Genomic DNA, 21,098 nt, shown 5'->3' with positions numbered 1-21,098 from the left:
ATGATTCTCCCTGTCGTCACATGTTACGAACAGGGAGTGTTGACTTACCTTCCATGAAAGGTCTTGCCTGATACAGGTGGTATCATCTGTCTAGCAGTGGTCTGTAGCAGAGGCCCGGGGAAAGCATAAGAATGGGGCAAGTTGTCATGGTTTTTTTTCCAGAATGATTTCCCAGCCTCCAGCAGCTTGTATTTCAGAGACAGTGTCTGTAATTTAAGATGAGCTTTTTTCATGTTGTTATCCAGTACCTTTTTAAGGCTGCGTAAACTTACAGTATCACCAGAAAGGAATTCCACATCTTAGTACTTTACTTAATTGTGTGACCTGTCGCTGACTCCTTTCATTTGGTTTGAATGTGCCTCCTGTTGATTTTAGTTGATGACCTCTGCCTCTTACACTGGAAGAGATAGTGAACAATCTTTCCCTATTAACCTTTTCTATGCCATCCTGGCATTTCTTTTCCAGGCTGAAGAATTCTATTATATTCCATTGTTCATTGTATGGAAGCTCATCCTTACTGCCCTTCTCAGGGCCTTTTCCAGTTCTGCTCTACCCCCTGTAAGGTAGGGAAACCAGAACTGTATTTGATATTTAAGTTGCAAGTGCATAATGGATTTACAAAGAAGGCTATCCCAAAAGCATTGGTAAGAATAGGCACCAGTGAAATGTAAGTATGGAGGCCAAGAAAAAAGGTTCAGTTTTCTTCTGCCCTGGACTGAGTGAGTGTCACAACCTTGATTTCTTCTTTCAATTCTAGTGCTTTAGAAGCTACTTGTAAAATTTAAGCATAATATAATGACTTCTTAGTATTGATCTGAGCTTGCTTACATTTAGAATATTTTTATAGTCTTCTTTTTTTGGCAAGAGGAGGAGAGGAATGGTTAAGAAAAAAACGTCAGATTAAATTCTGGCTCAGGTAGGTTGTCATTTATAGACCGGTATTTCCAAGGTATGTGGTTTCTGACTGAAGATCACTTGATCTTTTCCAGATAGTCACTGATTACTAAATAATACATAACTTTTTTTTTTTTTAAACCTACCAGTGTCAAAGGTTAATTCTCTCCAAAGTGAGGGAGCGGGAGCAAAGCACAGAAATTAGGTGATTCCCCTAACATACCATTGGAGGCAAAAGATGCCTGCCCTGAGCTGTATTCATTCAATCCCAGAATCTTCAGAACTGGTTTGTACCCCGTACTGATATGGTTTGTACCCCATATATTCTCTCAGAAAGAGACTAAATTTTGCCTGGAGTAATAATTGACAGGAGGAGATCACATGAAATACTGGAAATTCAGGCCCTACTTACTACTACTTCTTCATAGACTTCTATAGAGGATTTCAAATATTGCATAGTGAAATCTGAAATATCACAACATTGAAATATTTATTTGAATATATTTCAAATTTGAATATCTGAAATATTGAAATTTGAAATATTGCAATATTTGAAATATTGCAAGTGTTGACTTCTGTTACCACAGTTGTTACAGTTCTGAGTTTTGTAATGTGTAACAATACCCTGTACACACTTGTAATGTGTAGCAATACATTTTGTTTGTGTTTGAGAAATATGTCTTTGATTAATGTGTAAGTCCATCAAAACCTCTTACCTCTGTGTTCTGTTACTTGGACTTCAGGATACCAGGTCAGCAATGTATTTGGCTTGCCTTCATTCCTACTCTCCTGTAAGATTCAAAATGTCTGTTGATTTATCACCAGTAGAGATCTGTGCTTTTAGAGTGTTTTTGTAAGCCCAAGAGGAAGGTGCATAAGGGACAATGATGCTGCAGTATCTTTTATTTTCTCATCTGAACAATCAATTCCATATAGAATTGCAAGTGGTGGCTTCCTACATGTTTTAAATTGATGCTAAAAACTCTATTCATTTTAGATTTCCAGAACTGCAGAAACTGGTTTAAAAAAACAAACCATTGACAAAAAAAACCCTTCTAATTCTGACCCCATAGACTTTCATAGAGGAACCACCTTGAGAGATCATTAAACCAGAATAATTTGTCTCACTGCATGACCTTAACATAAGCTAATCATTGTTCTTGTCCACTGCTTAAAACCTTTGCTTAGTCCTAGTGAAACGGATGATCTACCCCATGCTTAAAACATGTCCAGTTGTCTTGCTGAATTAAAATCTGTCTTTATGTAGCCTTATTTTTTAATGAATGGCAGTGGTTTTATTGAGATACCATTTTTCAGTGAGTGCAACATCATAGTGATTGTTGTATTAAACACAACAAGAATGAATACTTTAAAAGTTTAGTTGTTCTTTATCCATTTGAGTCTATGTGTTAGCACTAATAACTTTATGTGTTCAATACAGTCATAAATGGTCAGACTATAGATGATCGCCAGTCTTCTCTTGTATTGTAAAGAAAGGTTGATCTCTGATCAGATCTAGAAAATCTCTATCAAATAAAATTGCTGAATATGTCCTGTGTTACAGTGTTTACCTCCTCTAATCTGTTCCGTGCATGCATTTATTTTTGCCTTTTTAAAATATGATAGCTGAGTAGACAAAAATTCTCAGCTAAAATGGTACTGCTGAGTCTTAAACCCGTTCAGGTTAAGACCCTCACCTTCTTAGCATGTGTCTTCTCTGGATTTATCATAGTTTAATGAATTCAGTCTTTAATATGTTCTTAGCACTTTTCCATAGCAAGTGCCGTTCAAGCTCTTTATGTTTAAAGAATCTCTTATATTCCCCATGAGTCATCTCTATAATACGCACACACTTTAATATACAAATAATACTTCTGTATTGCGTTGTACCAGCTGTAAACGTGGCTAGCATTTTTTAACACCAAACCTGTACTGGAAAAATAAGTGGTATCCAAGATTCCTGCAAGGCATCCTTCTAAAGCTTTATTTACCTCAGCTTCATCAAACTGAACATTTATCTTATTTTCCTTGTAATTGTGACTTAAAATATAAAAAGCCATTGCTGGAACCAGAATGCTTCTCATTAACTGAGTTCACTAGGGCATGAATAAAACTCATGTTTGAATTAAATGCTTTTATGTTGATTCCTTTCTTCTGCTTTGTTGTGGTACTTGAGTGCTATGGTTCAGTTAGCTTTCCCTGTCTTGTGGAGATTATATCAAGTAGTCTGCTTTGGAAAATATCTGCTAAGTAGACTTACTACAAAAGCAAAATTAGAAAACAAATACAGTTCCTTAATGTTTAAAATTGATCCCTGCAATAAAACAAGGTATTGCTCAAGTAAAATTGGGCAATATGCTGAATATACAGGGATATATTCAAAGTTGTTCAGTTGTAGTAAGCTCACTAAATAAGAATAAAAGGTAGTAAGCTCATTAAAAGCCATTACTTAATGTTTATACTGTAGACAGGATTCAGTCACTTCTAATTTTTGTAGAATTACTAATTTCTAGAATTAATAATAAATATTCTAATTCTAAGGAACAGAAATGACTCTTAAATATGACCTCTTTCTTGGTCTTTAACAGCTGACATCAGTTTAGTTGAAGTATTCAACTTTTTACTTTAAAAAAAGTTCAGCTTACTTGCTCACATAACTTATCTGTGCTGTGTTTATTTCTTTCCACAAATAGGTGCAACTTAGGGCAGAGGTGTGTAAGGACAGGTAGAACCAGTTTTTCATTGCTGCAGACTAAAACTTCAAGTGCTTCATACTCTTTGAGTACAAACCAAGTTCACCTAACACACCACCATATAAAGCTGAACTTTTTCCTAGTCTTGTATGACAAATCATCTAATGTTTTAAGTGTTGTTCTTTTTTTTTTCTTTTTTTCTGCGTAGAATATTCTGTCATTGAGATATGGCCTTCAGCCTAAGAGAAGAGGTTAAAATAGAACCTATCTGTTGAAATAGCTATACGTCTTTAGTTCATGGTCCTTAAAATATATTTAAATGACCTTGGGTATTGTGAGAGTAGAAATGTCATGCTGGACTTTGTTTCTCTCTCTTTAAAAAAGAAGTGGTAATTTTAATTAATCTCTTTCCGGGAGTTGTAACACTGTAAACAAAATGCTCAACTGACTCAAATCAGCAGGAACGGAACACGGTCAGTAGTAGCTATTGTTAGTTAGTTAAAGCCTTTGACACAAACGTTTCTTGGAGTTGCAAATATCAGTCTTCCTTGTTTTGTAGGTCAGGAGTTTCATTTACGGCATTTTTCATTAAAGTGAAAGTACATTGTTATCAGAGATACAGTAGAAGTTTTTCTAAGAATTAGGTGTTGGCTGTATTAATGTTTACAGAAATTTTGCTCACGTCATTTTCTAGCACTTTCAGTAACACCATGATCATTCATTTAAAATGCTGATCAGTCTGGTATACCAAAAATTAGCCTGTAAAAGTTGCACTTAATTTCTGCAATTCTTTTCTTCACCCTTAAATCATATGTAATTAAAAAAAAAAACAAAAACAAACCAACTTTTTTTTCCAACTTCCATAAAAAGCAAGCTAACTTTCTTTAAATTCTTGATAGCATTAGAATTAATTTTTTCATCACATCTGAGAAGTACCAGAACATCAAAAGGCCATCCCCACCGTGTCCCAGTCTCACCTATGCGGTTCACAAGACTCATTTATGTCAGTACCATAGTCACCTTTGAAATATATGCAGGCTGAGAGACAGGTACTTTGCAAATTGAATGTATAAAGCGATGCCTTTACCTGAACTACATGATTCATCTAGCAAGCATATTTTACTTCAGTGTTCATAAGACTTATCTAAAATCAGAAATCCAGCACTGTCATAAGCTACAGCTTTTTGTTGTGCAAATAATTCATATTTATTCAAGATACTGCATTATACATAGCTTTCCCAAACACTATTACGGAGATATTATTATAACCAAAAGCATGCTAACTATAATAAAATACTATAAAAGGTAATATTCCCTGTATGTTATCTATTGCAACAGCATACAAATGCTATAACAAGTAGATTTAATGGGAGCTATGAATCCTGGCAAATACCAATGCCAAGTAAGTTAGATTTGCTGTATATAGTCTCTGCGGGGCTTATGTTATACTTTGAACATACCTTTCAAACAGTTTCCTGCCCCAGGATACAGCAGACCTTAACATGTACATTTTGGGGGATCTTGTTCAATTCTAAGAGGGTGAGTGTTGATGAAAGTTGCGTGTTTTGTATCAATCGGCTGAAGTATTCACTAGTTGTTTCATTGGGTCAAACACAGACAGTGCACCTGAAAAAAAATGAAAGTACTTGTGTAGGTCAGAGTCTGAGGAATCCTGACAGAGTACGTACTGGGCTACAGCTGGAATATGGACACAAAACATATATGGATCCACTGTACCATTCAGAAAAAGTCTGTCGATTTTTTCGAATGTAGAAAACCAGCACATCCTCCTTAAAAGGAAGTTTTCATAACTAATGAATTTGTAGAGTCCTGGTAATGGGGGGGAGGCAAGGGGGGTGGTAATAGCATTAGGGGTTTTGTATGTGCTACACTACTAACCTGCCCTTGCTTCAGTTCTGATGGTTGCACTGGTCACATTCATGGCCACGTATGAATTGGTCTGATGTTTGTGGTTAGTTCTGGCAGCCTGAAATAGTGCTCATAAACCTAAGGTTGAACATGAATTATGGGATAGTATAGGGAAGCTTGTCCTGTTGCTATAGCAAGAGTTAACTTCACGTGACACTTCCAAGCATTTACACAACTTCAAAGTGTAAGTAAGATTAGACAAGACTTCCTTCACTCTCTCACAGTAAAAAAGGTTCTTTTTAAATACATCTTCTGTGTCACCTAGTTACTGTCTTTGATCAGGCAAGGTGCCTAATGACAAACTTCTGAAAGCACGGTGAGTCGCCTTGTCTCTCAAAAATCCTGACAAACAAGCCTCCTTGATTTCCGGTTCCAGTATCACATAGATAATTAAAGTCAAAGCAAAGATTAAGTAAGTAATTAATTTGCTGCTTCTACACAAATGGACACGTGCTCCCTTGTAAACATTAATGAGACCATGTCAGTGAGCTGTAAGAAATTTGTGGCACTCTGCAACAGGAAATCCTAAAATACTTGGAAAGATTTTGTAAAAGGGTTAAAAAGTAGAAAGTCATCAACTTGAAAAACAAGTGCCTTCCTCTGTTAGAGCAGTCCAAATTTGCCTGCTGCATCCATGAAAGCTGTTCATTCAGTGAAGGTCAAAGGTTTTGTTGTTGGTACACCAGCTGATCATCCCTAAGCCTGTCAGGCTGTACTGCTGAGCATAACAAACTGCTGTGCATTGCTGATGTGCGTCACAGGACCCTGGGGTTTTGCACGGGGATTAGTCAGGCTGTATTTGGAAACGCCCTCAACTGCACTTTGTGCTGCTATATTAGTGTTTCTCAAGCAAGAGGAATTTTCTTTTGCTTCTGCAGCTGCTCCTGCAAAACCCTCTGGTAAGTGTGCACAGCTTCTGTCAACAGTACTGACTCTGTCTTCTGCCTGCATTTTTAAGCCAGGGTTATGAGCTGAGGCATTACTTTCTGTTGTTTATTGTGACAAATTGTATTAAAAAAAAAAATTGATAGCATAGAGTTGGCAACAGCATGGAAGGAATAAATATATTTGCCAGTTTTTATTAAATAGGTTAATTCAACTTAAACGTTCCTCTACTTTTAAATATGTATCAGAGTAGTCTTAAGCATGGATATTTCCAAAGTGACGTAGCTATGTACCATGCATGCCTGCTTTTATTTCTATACAGCAGGAATAGCAAAGATTACATAATATAGCAGACCAATTCTTAAAAGGATTTGGTTGGTTTTTGTTGGCAGCCTGTATGCAAGCCCTGCGTCTCTGGACTCTGCTTGCCACCTATGCTGTTGCAGTAGGACAAAATCAAGGACAGAAGAATCAGGAGTGCCCTAAGCTCAACGCACAGGTACTCTCCGTTAAAAGCACAAGAGGAAACGCTGTTGTCATGTTTTCTGTGAACGCTCTCTCTCCAGATTTTTTATATGTTTTTTTTTCCAAACTAAATATCAGAATCCAGCACATTAAGTGTAAAAAGATGTAAATAATTAAACAAAATAAAACAGGAAAAATTCTTTTTAGTATGCATCCTATTCCATTTCTTAAAATAGCTTAGGTAGTGAAGCCACTTCGTTATTTCATATAACCTGTGCTGGGTATCTAGTTTTGCAGCATGTTTTAAAGCAACTGTGAAATGTTCTGTTGTTTCATTTCCATAACAACATTTGCCTGTTTACTTTTTAGATAAGTAGTCCTAAGGCTATTTCTTGGCAAAACTACCAAAAGAGTGATTTGGATTTCTTACCATATTTGAGTTTACATCATATGAATGAAAAACATATTTTGTTTTTGGTTTTGGTAGTTATAAATCAATAAGTATCTGTCCTGAGCTCAGGTTATGCTAGCAGACTGCGTGATCACTAGTGCAGTTCTCCTGACTAGCTGCACATAATGGAGCGACCGATGTGACGACGCTCGTGTCCAGTAGTTTTTAATGTTCCTGTTAAAAGATAAACCTACTGACAGCTGCGGCTGCTAAGAGAAACCTTTGTTGCAAAACTTGGTTTATACATATATGAGCCCATGTAGCTATATATGAGTGTATATAGATGGAGGAAGAGACACGCACACGCTCCCATTCTGTGGTTTTTGTTTCGTTTCCCCCACTTCTTGCAATTCATACACTGCAAACAGCAGAAGTTACATGAAGAAGCTTGCAGGCTTTTGAAAAGTTTTTCGGTAAGCTTTGTTTTCTAGAGTAAGTAGATGAAGGTAATGTTCTGTAATAATATCAAAAAGAAAAGGAGTGGAAAATAAGATGTAAATTAAGGAATGTGCCCCTTTTCTTTATAATTTCACCAAACTGTTACTTTCTGCCACCAGGAACACAGAAACCAATTTTCTGTAGCTTGCCAGGGTATCAAATTTCACAGCTCTTACTGATGCCATGCCCTGCCTTTTTTGGTACACCTCCATAAGCAAGTGTATGTGATAGCTAGTCTCAGACCTTGGAATTGAGCATTTGCAGTTCCCAAAATAAATGTAATTTATTCTTGGTTTATACTCTTTTACTTGGAAGCTATCACCATAGACTAGAAATCAAATTTACAAGTAATTGAATCCTGTCCATTTTATCACTTTGATTTGCATTTTCCTTGTTCAGAAATAACATTAAGAGTTCCCTCTCCTTGCCAGCCCACCCTGGTATGTCCTCTGTATCAAAAGTTAATAGGTTTGGAACCTAGTCTAGTCTAAGGCAGGTTTACCAACAAAGTAGAAAAAAAGAAATTGTGTGATAATTGAAATTCACATACTGTCAATAGTATTATGACTAGTTCTTATTCATTGTCTTATCACTTTTATGACATTATAGTCATCTGAAATTTTGTGGAATATTTTAATATGTTTGTAAGTTTGAGAACAGTCTTTATTATTATTCAGTATTACTGACACCTAACAAAGTACTCTGTCAATCATTGAGAATTACAGAGAAGTTCCCTTAAAATTTTATCCACCCATAATGCAGGGTGTTTTCTTAGCAGTGATTTTTGGGAGGCATCCATACTAGACTAGTCTTTGTAAAATAAGAAAACTTTGTATTTGCCAAGTAGTGTAGGCTTACAGGGTATCAGTATAAAAATACTTTGCCCCATTTTTTTATGTCCTTGGTCAAAGCATTACTTAGCAGACTTACGATGATAACTTCCTATATTTTTAGTTATTACTAGTAATATTTCAGGCCATGTATCTGGATTTGATTGTGAAACGAGCAATGTCTCCATGTAGTTAAGATAGCAAGTCATTCATCAGCTCATCCTTCCCAATTTAAAATCACAGTGAAAACAAGGGAAGGTCCCACAGTCGTCCTTTTTATGACTGTATTAGCTACTCTTCTATTGGACATTATTTTTTTTTTCTTTTTTTTTAATCATAGGGACTTAATGTCATTGTTTTACTGAGGAGGGAAGTAACTGCTCAACCTCCAGCACTCAGTAAAGTTCAGTATAATCTTAACTCCAGAATATGACATTACGCCTTGTACACGCAATCAGTTATTAGGATACCTGATTGGAAATGCCTGCTATGGGATCTGTGAATCCACTTAGATACCTGCCTTTCATTTTAGTGATTATCGCCAAGTCTCGTTTAATAATCCAACTGATGCAGCATGCACTTAGATACACAGTCTCAAATACTAAGAAAACAATATATATGGGCAGCACCCAGATACAACATAAGAGCAGCTCTGTTTGCACTCTTGCTATCCAATTGTGTATAAGAAACTTTATTTCAAAACTAGAATTCAGTAGGTTCTTTACTGTAAATACTTTTCCTCTTTATTTAACCCAGCTACACAGATGCATGTCTGATGTACTAAATAGACTTGTAATTTTCAGAAATATCCTTGTTGTAAATGACCCATTCTGTGGTTTGTAGGACTGGGGGATTTCCAAACCTGCGTGATTCCATTACTGTTCGTTCATCAAGGTATGGCTATAACATTGTTAGCTACAAAAGAATTTCCTACATCCTTTATTCCAGTTACCTGCTATCACAAACAAGCAGATCTTTTTTTCCTTTTCATAAATCAAATTAAGCTCAACCTTTAAAATAATCTTTTTTCAGTTTTGTTCTCCCTGCTTCTCTCTGAAGGCTCCTTAAAAAATGCCAGAGACTGGAAACTTAAATGTGTTTGTGGCCAGTGTATATGCCAACCACAAGTTACCTTTGGGAGTTGTCATCTTTTAACATGTGTTTTAAAAGGGATACTGGTCTCTGAGCTATTTCAATAACATATAGATGTTCTTGGTAAGAAAGCAAAATTCTTCTCACACTTCTATAAAACGACGGAATAAATAGGGGCACTTAAGTGATTTAATATGATATACTTCCAGATGTCACAATGAAATATGAATTCCTATTCCTGTGCTTATATAGTTTTAGTCCTGTATGTAGAAACTCCTTGCTCTGAAAAGCTTTCTTGCTTTTGTTAGTTGCTGTGGAGTGTTTCATTTGGTTCTTTCTCCATATTTGTTCTTTCCAGTCAACTGATGCATCAGAATTTTGGTCCTTTTGTGTAGACTGAGTTGACTCCTAGAGCTGTCTTAAACAATTAATAGAAAGACAAATTTTATCAAATCGACCAAACTTTTCTTATTAGCATTTTTTCACTCTTCGTTCTTTCATCTGTCTTATCTGTTCTTTCCAACTTGAATCTGCTTGTCTCTTTCAACTCTGAAGAATGGCAAATACGCAACAAAAACCCAACAGCTAAACTGGGCACAAGTGTAAGACATTGAAGGAGACAGTTTGCCAGAAAACTGGTGACTGCTTGTTAGACAGTTTTGTTTATTTCTAATATAATAATGATAAAGCCTAAATAAAAGAATTGCTACTTAACATTCAGTTGCAAATATGAATACAAGGACCTAGTGATGGGGACAGTGGCTATTTAGACTAAACCATATTTGTCTGAGGCTTGATCAGATGCCATATCCATAACGAAGACTGAGTTTTGCCTGTGAGACTGAAATTGTCTGGGTTATATGCGCTGCAGAACACTTCTTTTTTTCCCCTAAATTAAAATACTCTTCAACTTACTTCAATTCTTGTGTAAAAACGAAGATGTATTAGAAATAAATGAACCTTAAAAACTGATCTTGAGTAGGAGTATCAGTTTACAACATCAAAGCAGGAAGCTTTCATCATACTCAAAGTCTTAAGCAATGTCTTGTTTAACATCATCTACTGAAGTGTTTACTAAGGAGGTTTTTCCTCAGGTTGTTTCAAAAACTTACGAAAGGCCTCAGTCTGAAATAAAACAGTAGTAAGCAATCCAACTTTCCTTATACAGTCTCTCCCTCTGATCTCTCCATCTCCCCCACCATCTGTTCTGTTTAAATCAGTTATATTAGGAAGTCTGTTGCTTTGTATCTAAGTAAACCAAATAGCGTTTGAACTACTTCTTACAAAGTGACACACATAGATTTCACTTTGTTTAATTTTTGCATTCCAAGTCTAAAAATACATATATAATTTGCCTCCTGAAAGTCAAAGGAATTAGATTAGTCAATTTACAGTGAAAAAATTACAAAACAAATTGCTTTATCTTTCATTATAGAGGAAAAAATGCTTTATACCCACGAAACAAGTGGTAAGGTTACTTTTGTTTACCAGCACTGTATAACATCCAAAAGAAATATCATAAAACACCTTTAAAGAGTTGCAGATTGTTAATGTTTTATTTTGTGAAGCTAGATCAGTTGACATACTTTGCTGATAATTGTGAATAAATATCTATAAATGCTTTGTAGATGTATTTCTCAAAAGATTAGGGAATTCTTTAACGCGGAATTTTCAATAATTTTTTTTTTTTTTTTAAACACTCATTAGCTTTCGCAATGATTCCCAGTTTGGGATGTAGCTCATAGTTGGAAGCCAATCCTAATGCACCTCTTTTGAATTTGCTCTGCTAATAAAAGTAACAAGGCACTGCAACCACATAGAGAACAACTATCTTGGTTTAGGAGGTGCCATTCCTACAGAAAATGTCTTTGCCATAGGATGGCAAAGGAAAACCTTGACTCTTCCAAACTGAGTGAAATTAATCCAGTTTTTTCTTTATGAGACTTATAGCACAAAGAAGTAGTAAATACCCTGTCACGACTTAAGAATTTTTGGCAAGATATTCTGGTACAAGTGAAGCTTTTTGGATGGGTGGAAAACCTTGGAAAATTATCAGAGGCTCATGATTAGGGGTTTAGAAGGATTTCTATTTTCTGTTTTCATTAGTGTCTTTGAGGGTACCAGCCAGAAAGTAGCAGTAAGCATACTGGCGATTAGAATTATTTGTTACATTGAAAAATAGGAGAGCTTATGTGGAAGAAAAGATACAATCCAGCAAGACTAAATGTAAAAGTTAGCGCTTTGTGCAACTACCTGTTTCTGCCTAGGAGTAATTTTGAAGAATATTTGGTCATTACCAACTGAATTTGAATCATTATCACCGTATTGCTGCTAACAAAGTAAGTGTATTGAAATGTATTTGCAAAGATATTATCCGAAGACATGGGCCAAAGTAGCCCTTCAGCTGAGGCCTGAATAGAGCAGAGCAGAAAGGTTATACCCATAGTTATGGATGCTGTGTTTCAAGAACGACATGGTTCAAATGGATGGGCCAGGGCAACATCAAGAATTGTCAGAGGTTTAGAAAATTGTGCTCTGCAAAGGAAGAATTGAAGCAATTGGGGTTCTTTAGTTCAGGAAGAAGGGAAAAATATCTGTGAGCACCCGTGAAAAAGTATCATTTCCTCAAAGTTGAATGACCTAAAATTACAGTAAGGAAGGTTAAATAGAGATTAAGCAAACTTTTCTGAACATGAAGACAGCTGAGCACTAAAATACGTGGTTGAGGAAAGTGAGGAATATGTGAGTGAAGGTTTTGAAGAATGGGTTAGACAAGCATCTGCTGAGAATGATGTAGCTGTAATAGTTTGCTACTACCCCAGGGCAGAGTGGACTAGAGCCAATATTTAAAGGTACCTCCAGCTCGTTCTTTTCCCTGACACACAAGTGTCTTTTCCGTTACATGTATTTGCAAGACTTTAAAATGTTATCTTTTTCTTAAATGATAACTTAATTGCAATTTGACGTCAAGTTGGTTGTTAGTAATAAGCAAAAGGCTTAGTAGCATCAAGACCAGGAAGAAAGTGTGTTGTGTGACTTATTAACGACTGGTGATGATATGAGAACTCTGGTTCCAGAAATGTGTCTGGAAATAGAAGCTGGGGGGTTTTTTTGCCTTCTTTTTTTTTTTTTTTTTTAATTAGCTCATTGCAGCAAAGATTACATGCTAAGTATAAGAAAAGGAAAGCTGAATGATCAGAACGTGAAAAATGTAATTCCTAGCAATTCATCATCTCTGACATTCTACACACAGAAAATAAAATTTACTACTCATAAATACCCATGTAGGTAGACTGCAAATGTCTGATGCCTTTGCTTTAGAAGGAGTCCATACATGATTATAAAGGAAGGAAATCCATACTAAATTTTGAAATTTCTGTCAGTAAGTAGTTCTTTTACCATTTCTGCAAGGTTGAAGAAAAGCTTTTAGAGTAAGCAAGTTGTTTGGGGAGGGGTGGGGGGGTTCGTGTGATTTTTTTCTTTTTCTTTCTTTACCAAATTCAACATTTGTCATAATATTCAACAAACATTCTTCATTCAAAAGGAATATGTGGTGTGATAGCATGTGTTATTTCAAAACTGTGCAGTAAAATACGTAATGGAAAAATGATTGTTGGACTGGCTAGGGAGCAGGAATTCCTATATGACCTTGTTGAAATGGAATACTCAGTTGACACATGCAGAATTCTCAACAAAACAATGGGTGTCTAAAATCAGCCTGCTTTATCTATGTTGAAACTTTAAGGGCCTATTAATTGCACAAAGGGTTAGTTTTCAGGTTCACCATCTCCCAGTGACGTACTTGAACCACAAAGTGATCCCATGTCCTGCTTCTATGTATCTCGCTTATTTCCTACAAATACAATTACCTTTTCTGTGAGTGTCAGCTTATTGAATAATTTGAAATTAGGAAACGAAATGGAAACAGATGTTGAAAGCAAACAGAACTGTATGCAGTCATCAGTTGATACACCCAGAGTAGTTTCAGTTTCTTCTTACTCTTAACTTGCCTTCCTGTCCTGAGCATGTCTTGATGTCATGTGAAACTGTTTATAGAGGCGGAGCTTCCAATCTGATGGATAGCAGGGATTACCTAGTAAGTAAGTTTTCCTCTGTAAGTATATTTCTGTCTTTGTTCTTACTCTTCATAGATGCCAGAGTTTCAGAAGAAGACTGTCCATATTAAGGACCCAGGGAGAGTAGAGGAGATTATTTGTGGCCTCATCAAAGGTGGAGCTGCCAAACTTCAGGTAAAGATAGTAGAAGATATAACCAGTGTGGAATGAAAGCACTCATGTGATTGTTGCTCTATGCCAAAAAATTTTAAGTATATATATATATATAACAGAAGGCAACCTTCAAGAAATCTCCAAAACTTAGACATCTGTTAACTCTTTTAATAGCCCTTGTTGACTCAACTGTAATTCAGCCAGACACTAGTTAAGTAAATGATATAAACATATAAGCTTAGTAATTTCAGGAAATATTCTGACCAAAGGAATTAGAAAAACAGTTTTGTTAGGAAAAATGTTCTTCTTATGGGATATTCTGGTTTATATTACAGTAGTTCAATAAAATAGGGAGATTTCTGTGACATATATGCTACTCAGCTGCGACTATTGTTGATCATTCAGAATTTCTAGCCATTCTTTATTTTGTCCCTCCGTGTTGTAAGACAGTTTTGCTTTTTCTTTCCTTAAATAGATTATTACAGATTTTGATATGACATTAAGTAGATTTTCCTACAATGGGAAAAGATGTCCAACTTGTCATAGTGAGTACTTTTTTTTTTTTTAAATACAGATTTGTTTGTTCACTCCTTTTAGTTTTTCCTATATTTTAATTTTCTATCCAATTTATTCCCTAATATGTGAGATTTTATTTGACTTGTTACCTAACCCGTACATTCTGATGAAGAAGTATTCTAGTGACTGTCTATATGTGTTTTTATGTATGTATATTTTAATCACAATCTGTGTGAATTAAAATCAGATAAGTTGTCATTCACAATTAAAACATTAAGTTCTGAACTATAAGATGTTAGTGGCTAGATATGGGAGGGTTGACTTTTGTTTTTTAAGAGCCCATAATAGCCTTGACACCTGCAAGAATCAGATAGTAAACTCCTCAGAATTCTTGACGTTTTTATCCTGTAGCCTTTTAGAACAAAGAGAATCCATGTACTAATGAAGTGGGAACCCCAAAACACATAAGATGCCTCATGATGATTTCAGAAACAGTTAAATCTCAAGAAACAGATAAAAGAGCTTGTAACTGACCTTTTAATTCAGAGATAAGGGGAAGGACAGTAATACATCTTCATGCTTATGAAGAAAAGCGTACCTTTTACTGGTTGCTGGTAAGAAAAGTTCTGAGAAAATACAGTCGTATGTCATCAAACTTTGTCATCTATGCCATTTACAGTGTTGTAGAGCAAAGTAAAAGAAATATACCATCTTCTTTAACGCTTTTTTTTTCACCCCCCAGACATCATTGATAACTCTAAGCTCATCACAGAGGAATGTCGGAAAAAGGTAAACAGAAAACCTACTAGCTGTTGGTTTGTTATACAGACAACTGTTACTATACCCTGGCTGTACTGTGTGTTGAATTATGCAACATGACAAGACAAGGGATACTTTCAAATTCTTAAAGCTCTCTGAGCTTTCTCACTGACTGCAAGACATCCCATCACTAATAGAAGTGAACAGAAATATTTGTATTCTTGATAGCAGTGTGTAGTTCAGTTTAACAGCATCCACTTTTTCTTCTTAGATATATTTACAAGCTGCCTCTTTGTTCAAAGAGCATTTCAGATTCCATTTTGTCTAAATAATGTAATCAGAATGAAGAAAGTTATTTTGATTGGTTAGATGAAATACCAACTGTTATTTTATAAAAATACATTAAACATCTGGTGTTTTTTTCCCTTCAGTTATTGCAGCTGAAAGAAACCTATTATGCTATTGAAATTGATCCAGCTCTCACGATTGAAGAAAAATATCCATATATGGTAGAATGGTAAGAGACGTATCCCGTCTTCAAATTGTATTAAGATTAGTTTTAATAATTTTTTAAAGGCAAATTAATGGCAGTAATTAGCTTTTAGCTAACACATTAACTGAATTAACCTCTCTGAGTGTTGTGCAACAACTGTTTTTGCTTTGCTGTTAACTTGAATGATCAAGAACTAACCATACAGGATGCTTTTCATCATGAGATTTAATGAAAGGTGAATCTTAATAAGTCAATTTCAGCCCATTTTTTGTTTATATTCTAGGTACAATAAATCTCATGCACTACTCATTGAACAAGGCTTACAAAAGGATAAGTTTGCAGAAATGGTGAGGGAATCTGATGTTATGCTGAAGTAAGTTCCTTTTGATTTGAACAATACTGTTTCAGAGCATTTTCTGTAGATTCTTACTGTGTGTTTTCAGGGCAAAAAACAGACAAACAAAAACATTCCTGAGAATGTGACACTGTAATCTTGGAACATACTGAGCTCTTCATGCCCCCACTTTGTTCATATTTTGTAGCTAAATGCTTACAACGATCACACTGTATACACTATTAATCTTTAAAAAAAAAAAAAAAAAAAAAGTTTGAGTCCCATCTCTACAAACTTCATTTCTGTAGACTTTCATCCTCTTGGAATTGCACTGATGGCTCTTTTTTGTAAGGGGAATGTAGAGTTGAACTTTGTTCCTTTGAAAAACATTCCCTGGAATAGTTTTATCTGAGATAAAAATGACTTGAGGAGTATGTTTCATATGTTGTATTAAATATTGTCCTTCCTTTATGGCTAAAGGCAAGTTTAAAAGCCAGCAAAATCCTTGCTTGAAACGTGCTGTGGCTTCCATCTCTTTTAAAGAAGTTCTCCACAATTGTCTGTAAATTTTGGACTACTGAAACAAGATGTTAAGACTTAATTTGTGGAAGTGCTTGTTTATCATACTGACTAAATTCTTGTCTTTTGCAAAACAGACAAGCACACCATCTCTTCCTGTTTGAAAGCCTAAGTCCATGTGGATTGAATCTTCATTCACAGGCTAAAATTCCCTCCAAAATTGTCATCATCATAATTTTTTTTTTTTTAAATGTAAAATTCTACCAATCAATGTCTGTGTGGAGAAGACGTATAGAGATAATACTATCTTGTTCCTGGAATACTATACATAGTTTTGATTGTGTAGTGAAAACTAAAAAGCTTTCAGGAAAGAGTGACAATAAATGTTTTCAGGATTTCAAAACAAAACAAACCTTGTTTTATGGTAATAACCCTATAGAAAGTCAAATATTTAAGCAAGGAAGATAGATTGAAAGGAAATGTACAGCCTGATAGTAGCTAGAGAGAGTTCTACTAGTTGCTTGCTTTTTCTGCGGTGTTTAGGGAAGGGAAACTGGTTTTAAGTCTTTAAAACATGATTAGATGTTTGGGGGGAAAACAGCTTGATGCAAGAGTTTCTTGGTAAAACTACGTGCCTTGTGTTAGGTTGGTAGTTCTTGCTAACCTGAAAAGGTGAGGCAAAGAAAATAAAGTGAAATGCTCAGGGAAAATTAATTTTCTGTTCCAAAGATGATGTGAATGTCTTCTGAAAACTCTGGCTTTTCTTGGTTTTCTTTATTTGAGATTTGATTTGTATTTACATGCTGTGTTGCAGAGAAGGATATGAGAACTTCTTTGACAAGCTCAGTGAGCATAATATTCCTGTGTTCATATTTTCTGCTGGGATTGGGGACATTCTTGAGGAAGTTATCCACCAGGCTGGGGTCTACCATTCTAATGTCAAAGTGGTTTCCAATTTCATGGATTTTGATGAAAATGTACGTATGAAATAACACATTCTTATCAAACGTGACTGTTTGTGGTATTTAGTAGCTATTTATATATATGACAGGATGAACATTTTAATGCAACAGATATAGCCATCTACCCTGCCATACAGAAAATGAGAATTGCATAGTCAGTACTCTCCCAGGCAAAAAACAAGCAGAGGATAACAGTTCAAACACTGTTAGCGTGGTACGACTAAGATACCATTCATTTCCTTTAATGACAACCTCACACTCAGCCCAGTACAATGCTGCTCTTCCTCCAAGCAGGGAGAATTGCTGTCTGTCTAGTCTTAACAATGCTATTACAGTCATTACGTTATTTAACAGTAATTTATCTTATTCATCATTAGAGATTACATAGTTCAATGTTAGTTCAAGAGTAATATCACCTATTTCATTGTAGATTCTGTCTTGTCTAGATGATAGTAGAAATAACTTCAGTGGGTTTTCCTATAGGGAATATTAAAAGGATTTAAAGGAGAATTGATTCATGTTTACAACAAACATGATGGTGCCTTGAAGAATACAGAGTACTTCAAACAACTAAAAGACAACAGTAATATCATACTGCTGGGTGATTCCCAAGGAGACTTGAGTATGGCAGATGGAGTAGCAAATGTTGAACACATTCTTAAGATCGGCTATCTCAATGATAAAGTAAGTAGCCTTATAACCTTTTAAATTTTGAGTGAAATACTGTAAGTTAGAAACAGGTTCATTATAATAAGCTTCAGATATCAAACCAAGTGTTTGGCCCATATTTGTTTCAAGATTTCAAAAATTTTTCATGGATTTCTTGCCTCGAGTTTTTTTCTAACCCATAAGCTACAAAAACAGAAATGTAAATTGCTTTGGATTTTGTACTGAACTACTTCTGAAAAGGTATTCTGTTGAGAAGTAAAATTCAGAGGCTAGAGAAATTAATTCTCTTAAATTCCTGTGGCTCCTCCCCCTCCTTTCAATACTGGATTGATAATTAGGCATAATTATAATCTTCCAAATAACAAATTTAGGCAGTGTCTCCTCTTTTTTTTTTTTTTTTTTTTGAGGAGACACAGAACTGATTTTTTGCGAAGTTATAATACACATCCGCTTGCATTCAGGAGAGAGAAAACTTCAGTTTTCTATTTCTATCTGCCTTTCAGGAAGCTGAGGAAGTAGTTTTTCTTTCAGTATCTTCATGTGTGAGATGCTGGAATAAACGTGAGGTATTATATCCTGGAATGCGTGCACAGTTATGTCAGGCTACTCCTACTCTGTCACCCTGTGGAATTCACTCATAGGAGCGATACATATTTGCACGGCTCATTCTCTGAATTTGGTGGAAAGACTGGGCAATATTTTAGTGGCAAAGAGTCTTTCAATAATTAATTCTAAAACTAAGTGGGTCTTTATCCCTTCTGCAACTAGGTAGATGAGCTTTTGGAAAAATATATGGACTCTTATGACATTGTCTTGGTGAAAGATGAATCCCTGGAAGTTGCCAACTCCATCCTACAGAAAATCCTGTAAATTGCAGTCTCGACTCACTCCATTCCTTCCAGAAGGCAACTGGACAGAAGAGCACACGTGTACTATCTTAGATGTGTTTATTACTCATTTACAGAACTGTTTAATTTAAGACTTTTATCTTCATTTTGGTATTTTGAAATACATATGGTATCCATTGTCAACCAGAAGCTCCTTTTACTGCTCTTATTCTGTTCTTTATTGTCTCACACTCCTATTATAACTAGATTTCAATTGGATTTATAGATGTGATAAACTGCTGCTGATGGGATACTATGGTGCACTGTCTTTTAATGAGGCATTTCAGAGGAGCATTTTAGAAAATGTGGCTATTTTGTAAAATTGAAGATGTAAACGTTCTGTGAATAAGCAGTGTGCATGTTTGTGTTGCCTTTTCTTCTTTCAAAGAAGATATTTCAGTCTCAGCTGTACTTTAAAGGATCTTACTCATATGCTACAGACTTTCACAGAAGTTTTCGTACATATATTTTTCTTCAGTAAAAATGCTTTATTCACCCAATTCAAGCAAAGTGTTTCTTCTTAATAGATTTTTGTATCATTACAAAATATTCTATAACCTTACTGTTTCTTTATCCTCTATGGAATGGGAAGAATGTTTTAAGTTAGTACATCTGAGGTAAAGTTTCTCATCTTTGTAACAACAGATAGTTTCACAGGCTAATAGTAGACAGCCATAACTTCAGCCCCTTTTCAGATCTTATTTTGTGTACTCCACTGCTAGCCTGCTGTTTCACATCGAAGCTAGCATGGCTCGTCTAAAATAATTTCTCTTGGAATTCTCAGTGAGCTGCTTGCAGCACAGAAAGTCAAAACAAAGCTAGATCTTAATCTTGGATTTTAAAAGCAGACTTAGCCATCTTGCAAAAAAAAGTTCTCTTGCTACCAGCCCCATGCCTCAGAAGCACTTAAGGAACACCTCTCCGGGCTGGCCTTAGGTCACATTCCCACTCTCTGCAAATTGTAAGCACAAGTATCAGTCTAGCATCTAGCTCTTCTAGCTTCGTTATGGAAGTCCCGTCTGTTTGCACACCTACTGAATCTTCATAGAATCACAGAATAGTTGGGGTTGGAAGGGACCGTTAAAGGTCATCTAGTCCAACCCCCCTGCAATGAGCAAGGACATCTTCAACTAGATCATGTTGCTCAGAGCCCCAGTGTTTCCAGGGATGGGGCATCTGCCACCTCTCTAGGCAACCTGTTCCAGTGTTTCACCACCCTCATCACAAAAAAATTCTTCAGAAAGTATTTATTTCCCCTCTACTGAACACATTACAGTACCTATCAGCATCATGTACAGAATGGTATGGCTTAACATAGCCGCAGCTTTGGAAGTTTGCTCTGATACGTTGCAGGAGAAGTTAAAGATGGTGTTGTGACCCTGGTCCTAAGAGGTCTCAGCTGTACTAGCTCTATTCATTAATAAAATAGAGGCAACCGTACAACTCCCCTAACATGCAATATAGTCATTGTTCCCCTTTGCTTTCCTTTATGCACAGCAGGAACTGTGCCATCTTCCATTCCCTGAGGAATCCTAATGAAAATATGGGAGAGCCTAGGTCTGCATTCTCTCCCACCAACAAGCAATACACATTCAAGAAATGGCCTCTTTCCGTCCAACCTGTGGTCCATTATCTAAATCCTGACACGGGAGCACCAGTCACATTTTTTCCAGGTTAGCAGACTTACTTATATTTGTTACCACACCTGCTGAAACTTTCCCAAGCAGGCAAGGTGGGGGTAGTTTCCTTACCCCATCCTCTGCTGTAAACCAAAATTAAATCATACCCATATTTTGAATGCACAGCAGAGGCTTGATCCACAATCATCTGAGGTATCGAGCATCCTTTCGTAATCACATTGCACATCCTGTGTCGGCAGGGAACTGCTGAGACCTGCAGGGACCTTTCAGAAATTCCAACCTACATCTTAACAGGAAAAGACTGTTTAAGGGATGATGTCCTCCTTGGACTTCAATCTACAGTCATGTAATTCCCGACTGCTGGCACAGGGGCAGCTAGATCCCCACAAGCAGGAGCCTGAGAAGTTGTCCAT

General features: G+C 36.0%; 1 protein-coding gene across 6 annotated transcripts in view; it reads left to right on the top strand.

Moving 5' to 3' along the window:
- NT5C3A (5'-nucleotidase, cytosolic IIIA) overlaps positions 1-20,268 on the top strand; it is a 30,003-nt gene extending 9,735 nt beyond the window's left edge. The window contains exons 1-10 of one of the 6 annotated variants that reach the window (XM_082327722.1): positions 6,250-6,415; positions 6,794-6,900; positions 13,829-13,927; positions 14,382-14,451; positions 15,165-15,211; positions 15,613-15,698; positions 15,958-16,047; positions 17,342-17,504; positions 17,973-18,173; positions 18,927-20,267. In XM_082327722.1, the coding sequence (XP_082183848.1) occupies positions 6,265-6,415; positions 6,794-6,900; positions 13,829-13,927; positions 14,382-14,451; positions 15,165-15,211; positions 15,613-15,698; positions 15,958-16,047; positions 17,342-17,504; positions 17,973-18,173; positions 18,927-19,028 (1,116 nt within the window). In that variant the 5' untranslated portion in view covers positions 6,250-6,264 and the 3' untranslated portion in view covers positions 19,029-20,267. Of the gene's footprint in view, positions 1-6,249; positions 6,416-6,793; positions 6,901-9,428; positions 9,480-13,828; positions 13,928-14,381; positions 14,452-15,164; positions 15,212-15,612; positions 15,699-15,957; positions 16,048-17,341; positions 17,505-17,972; positions 18,174-18,926 lie in introns of those variants that run through there. The other 5 variants (XM_082327725.1, XM_082327724.1, XM_082327727.1 and 2 more) reach the window with 5 other exon arrangements.
- Positions 20,269-21,098: the final 830 nt, after the last annotated feature.

Source organism: Platalea leucorodia, assembly GCF_965183815.1.
Source record: "Platalea leucorodia genome assembly, chromosome: 1".
NCBI classification, from domain to species: domain Eukaryota; kingdom Metazoa; phylum Chordata; class Aves; order Pelecaniformes; family Threskiornithidae; genus Platalea; species Platalea leucorodia.
The sequence above is the reverse complement of the archived record's forward strand: the minus strand, read 5'-3'. Positions and strand labels throughout refer to the sequence as shown.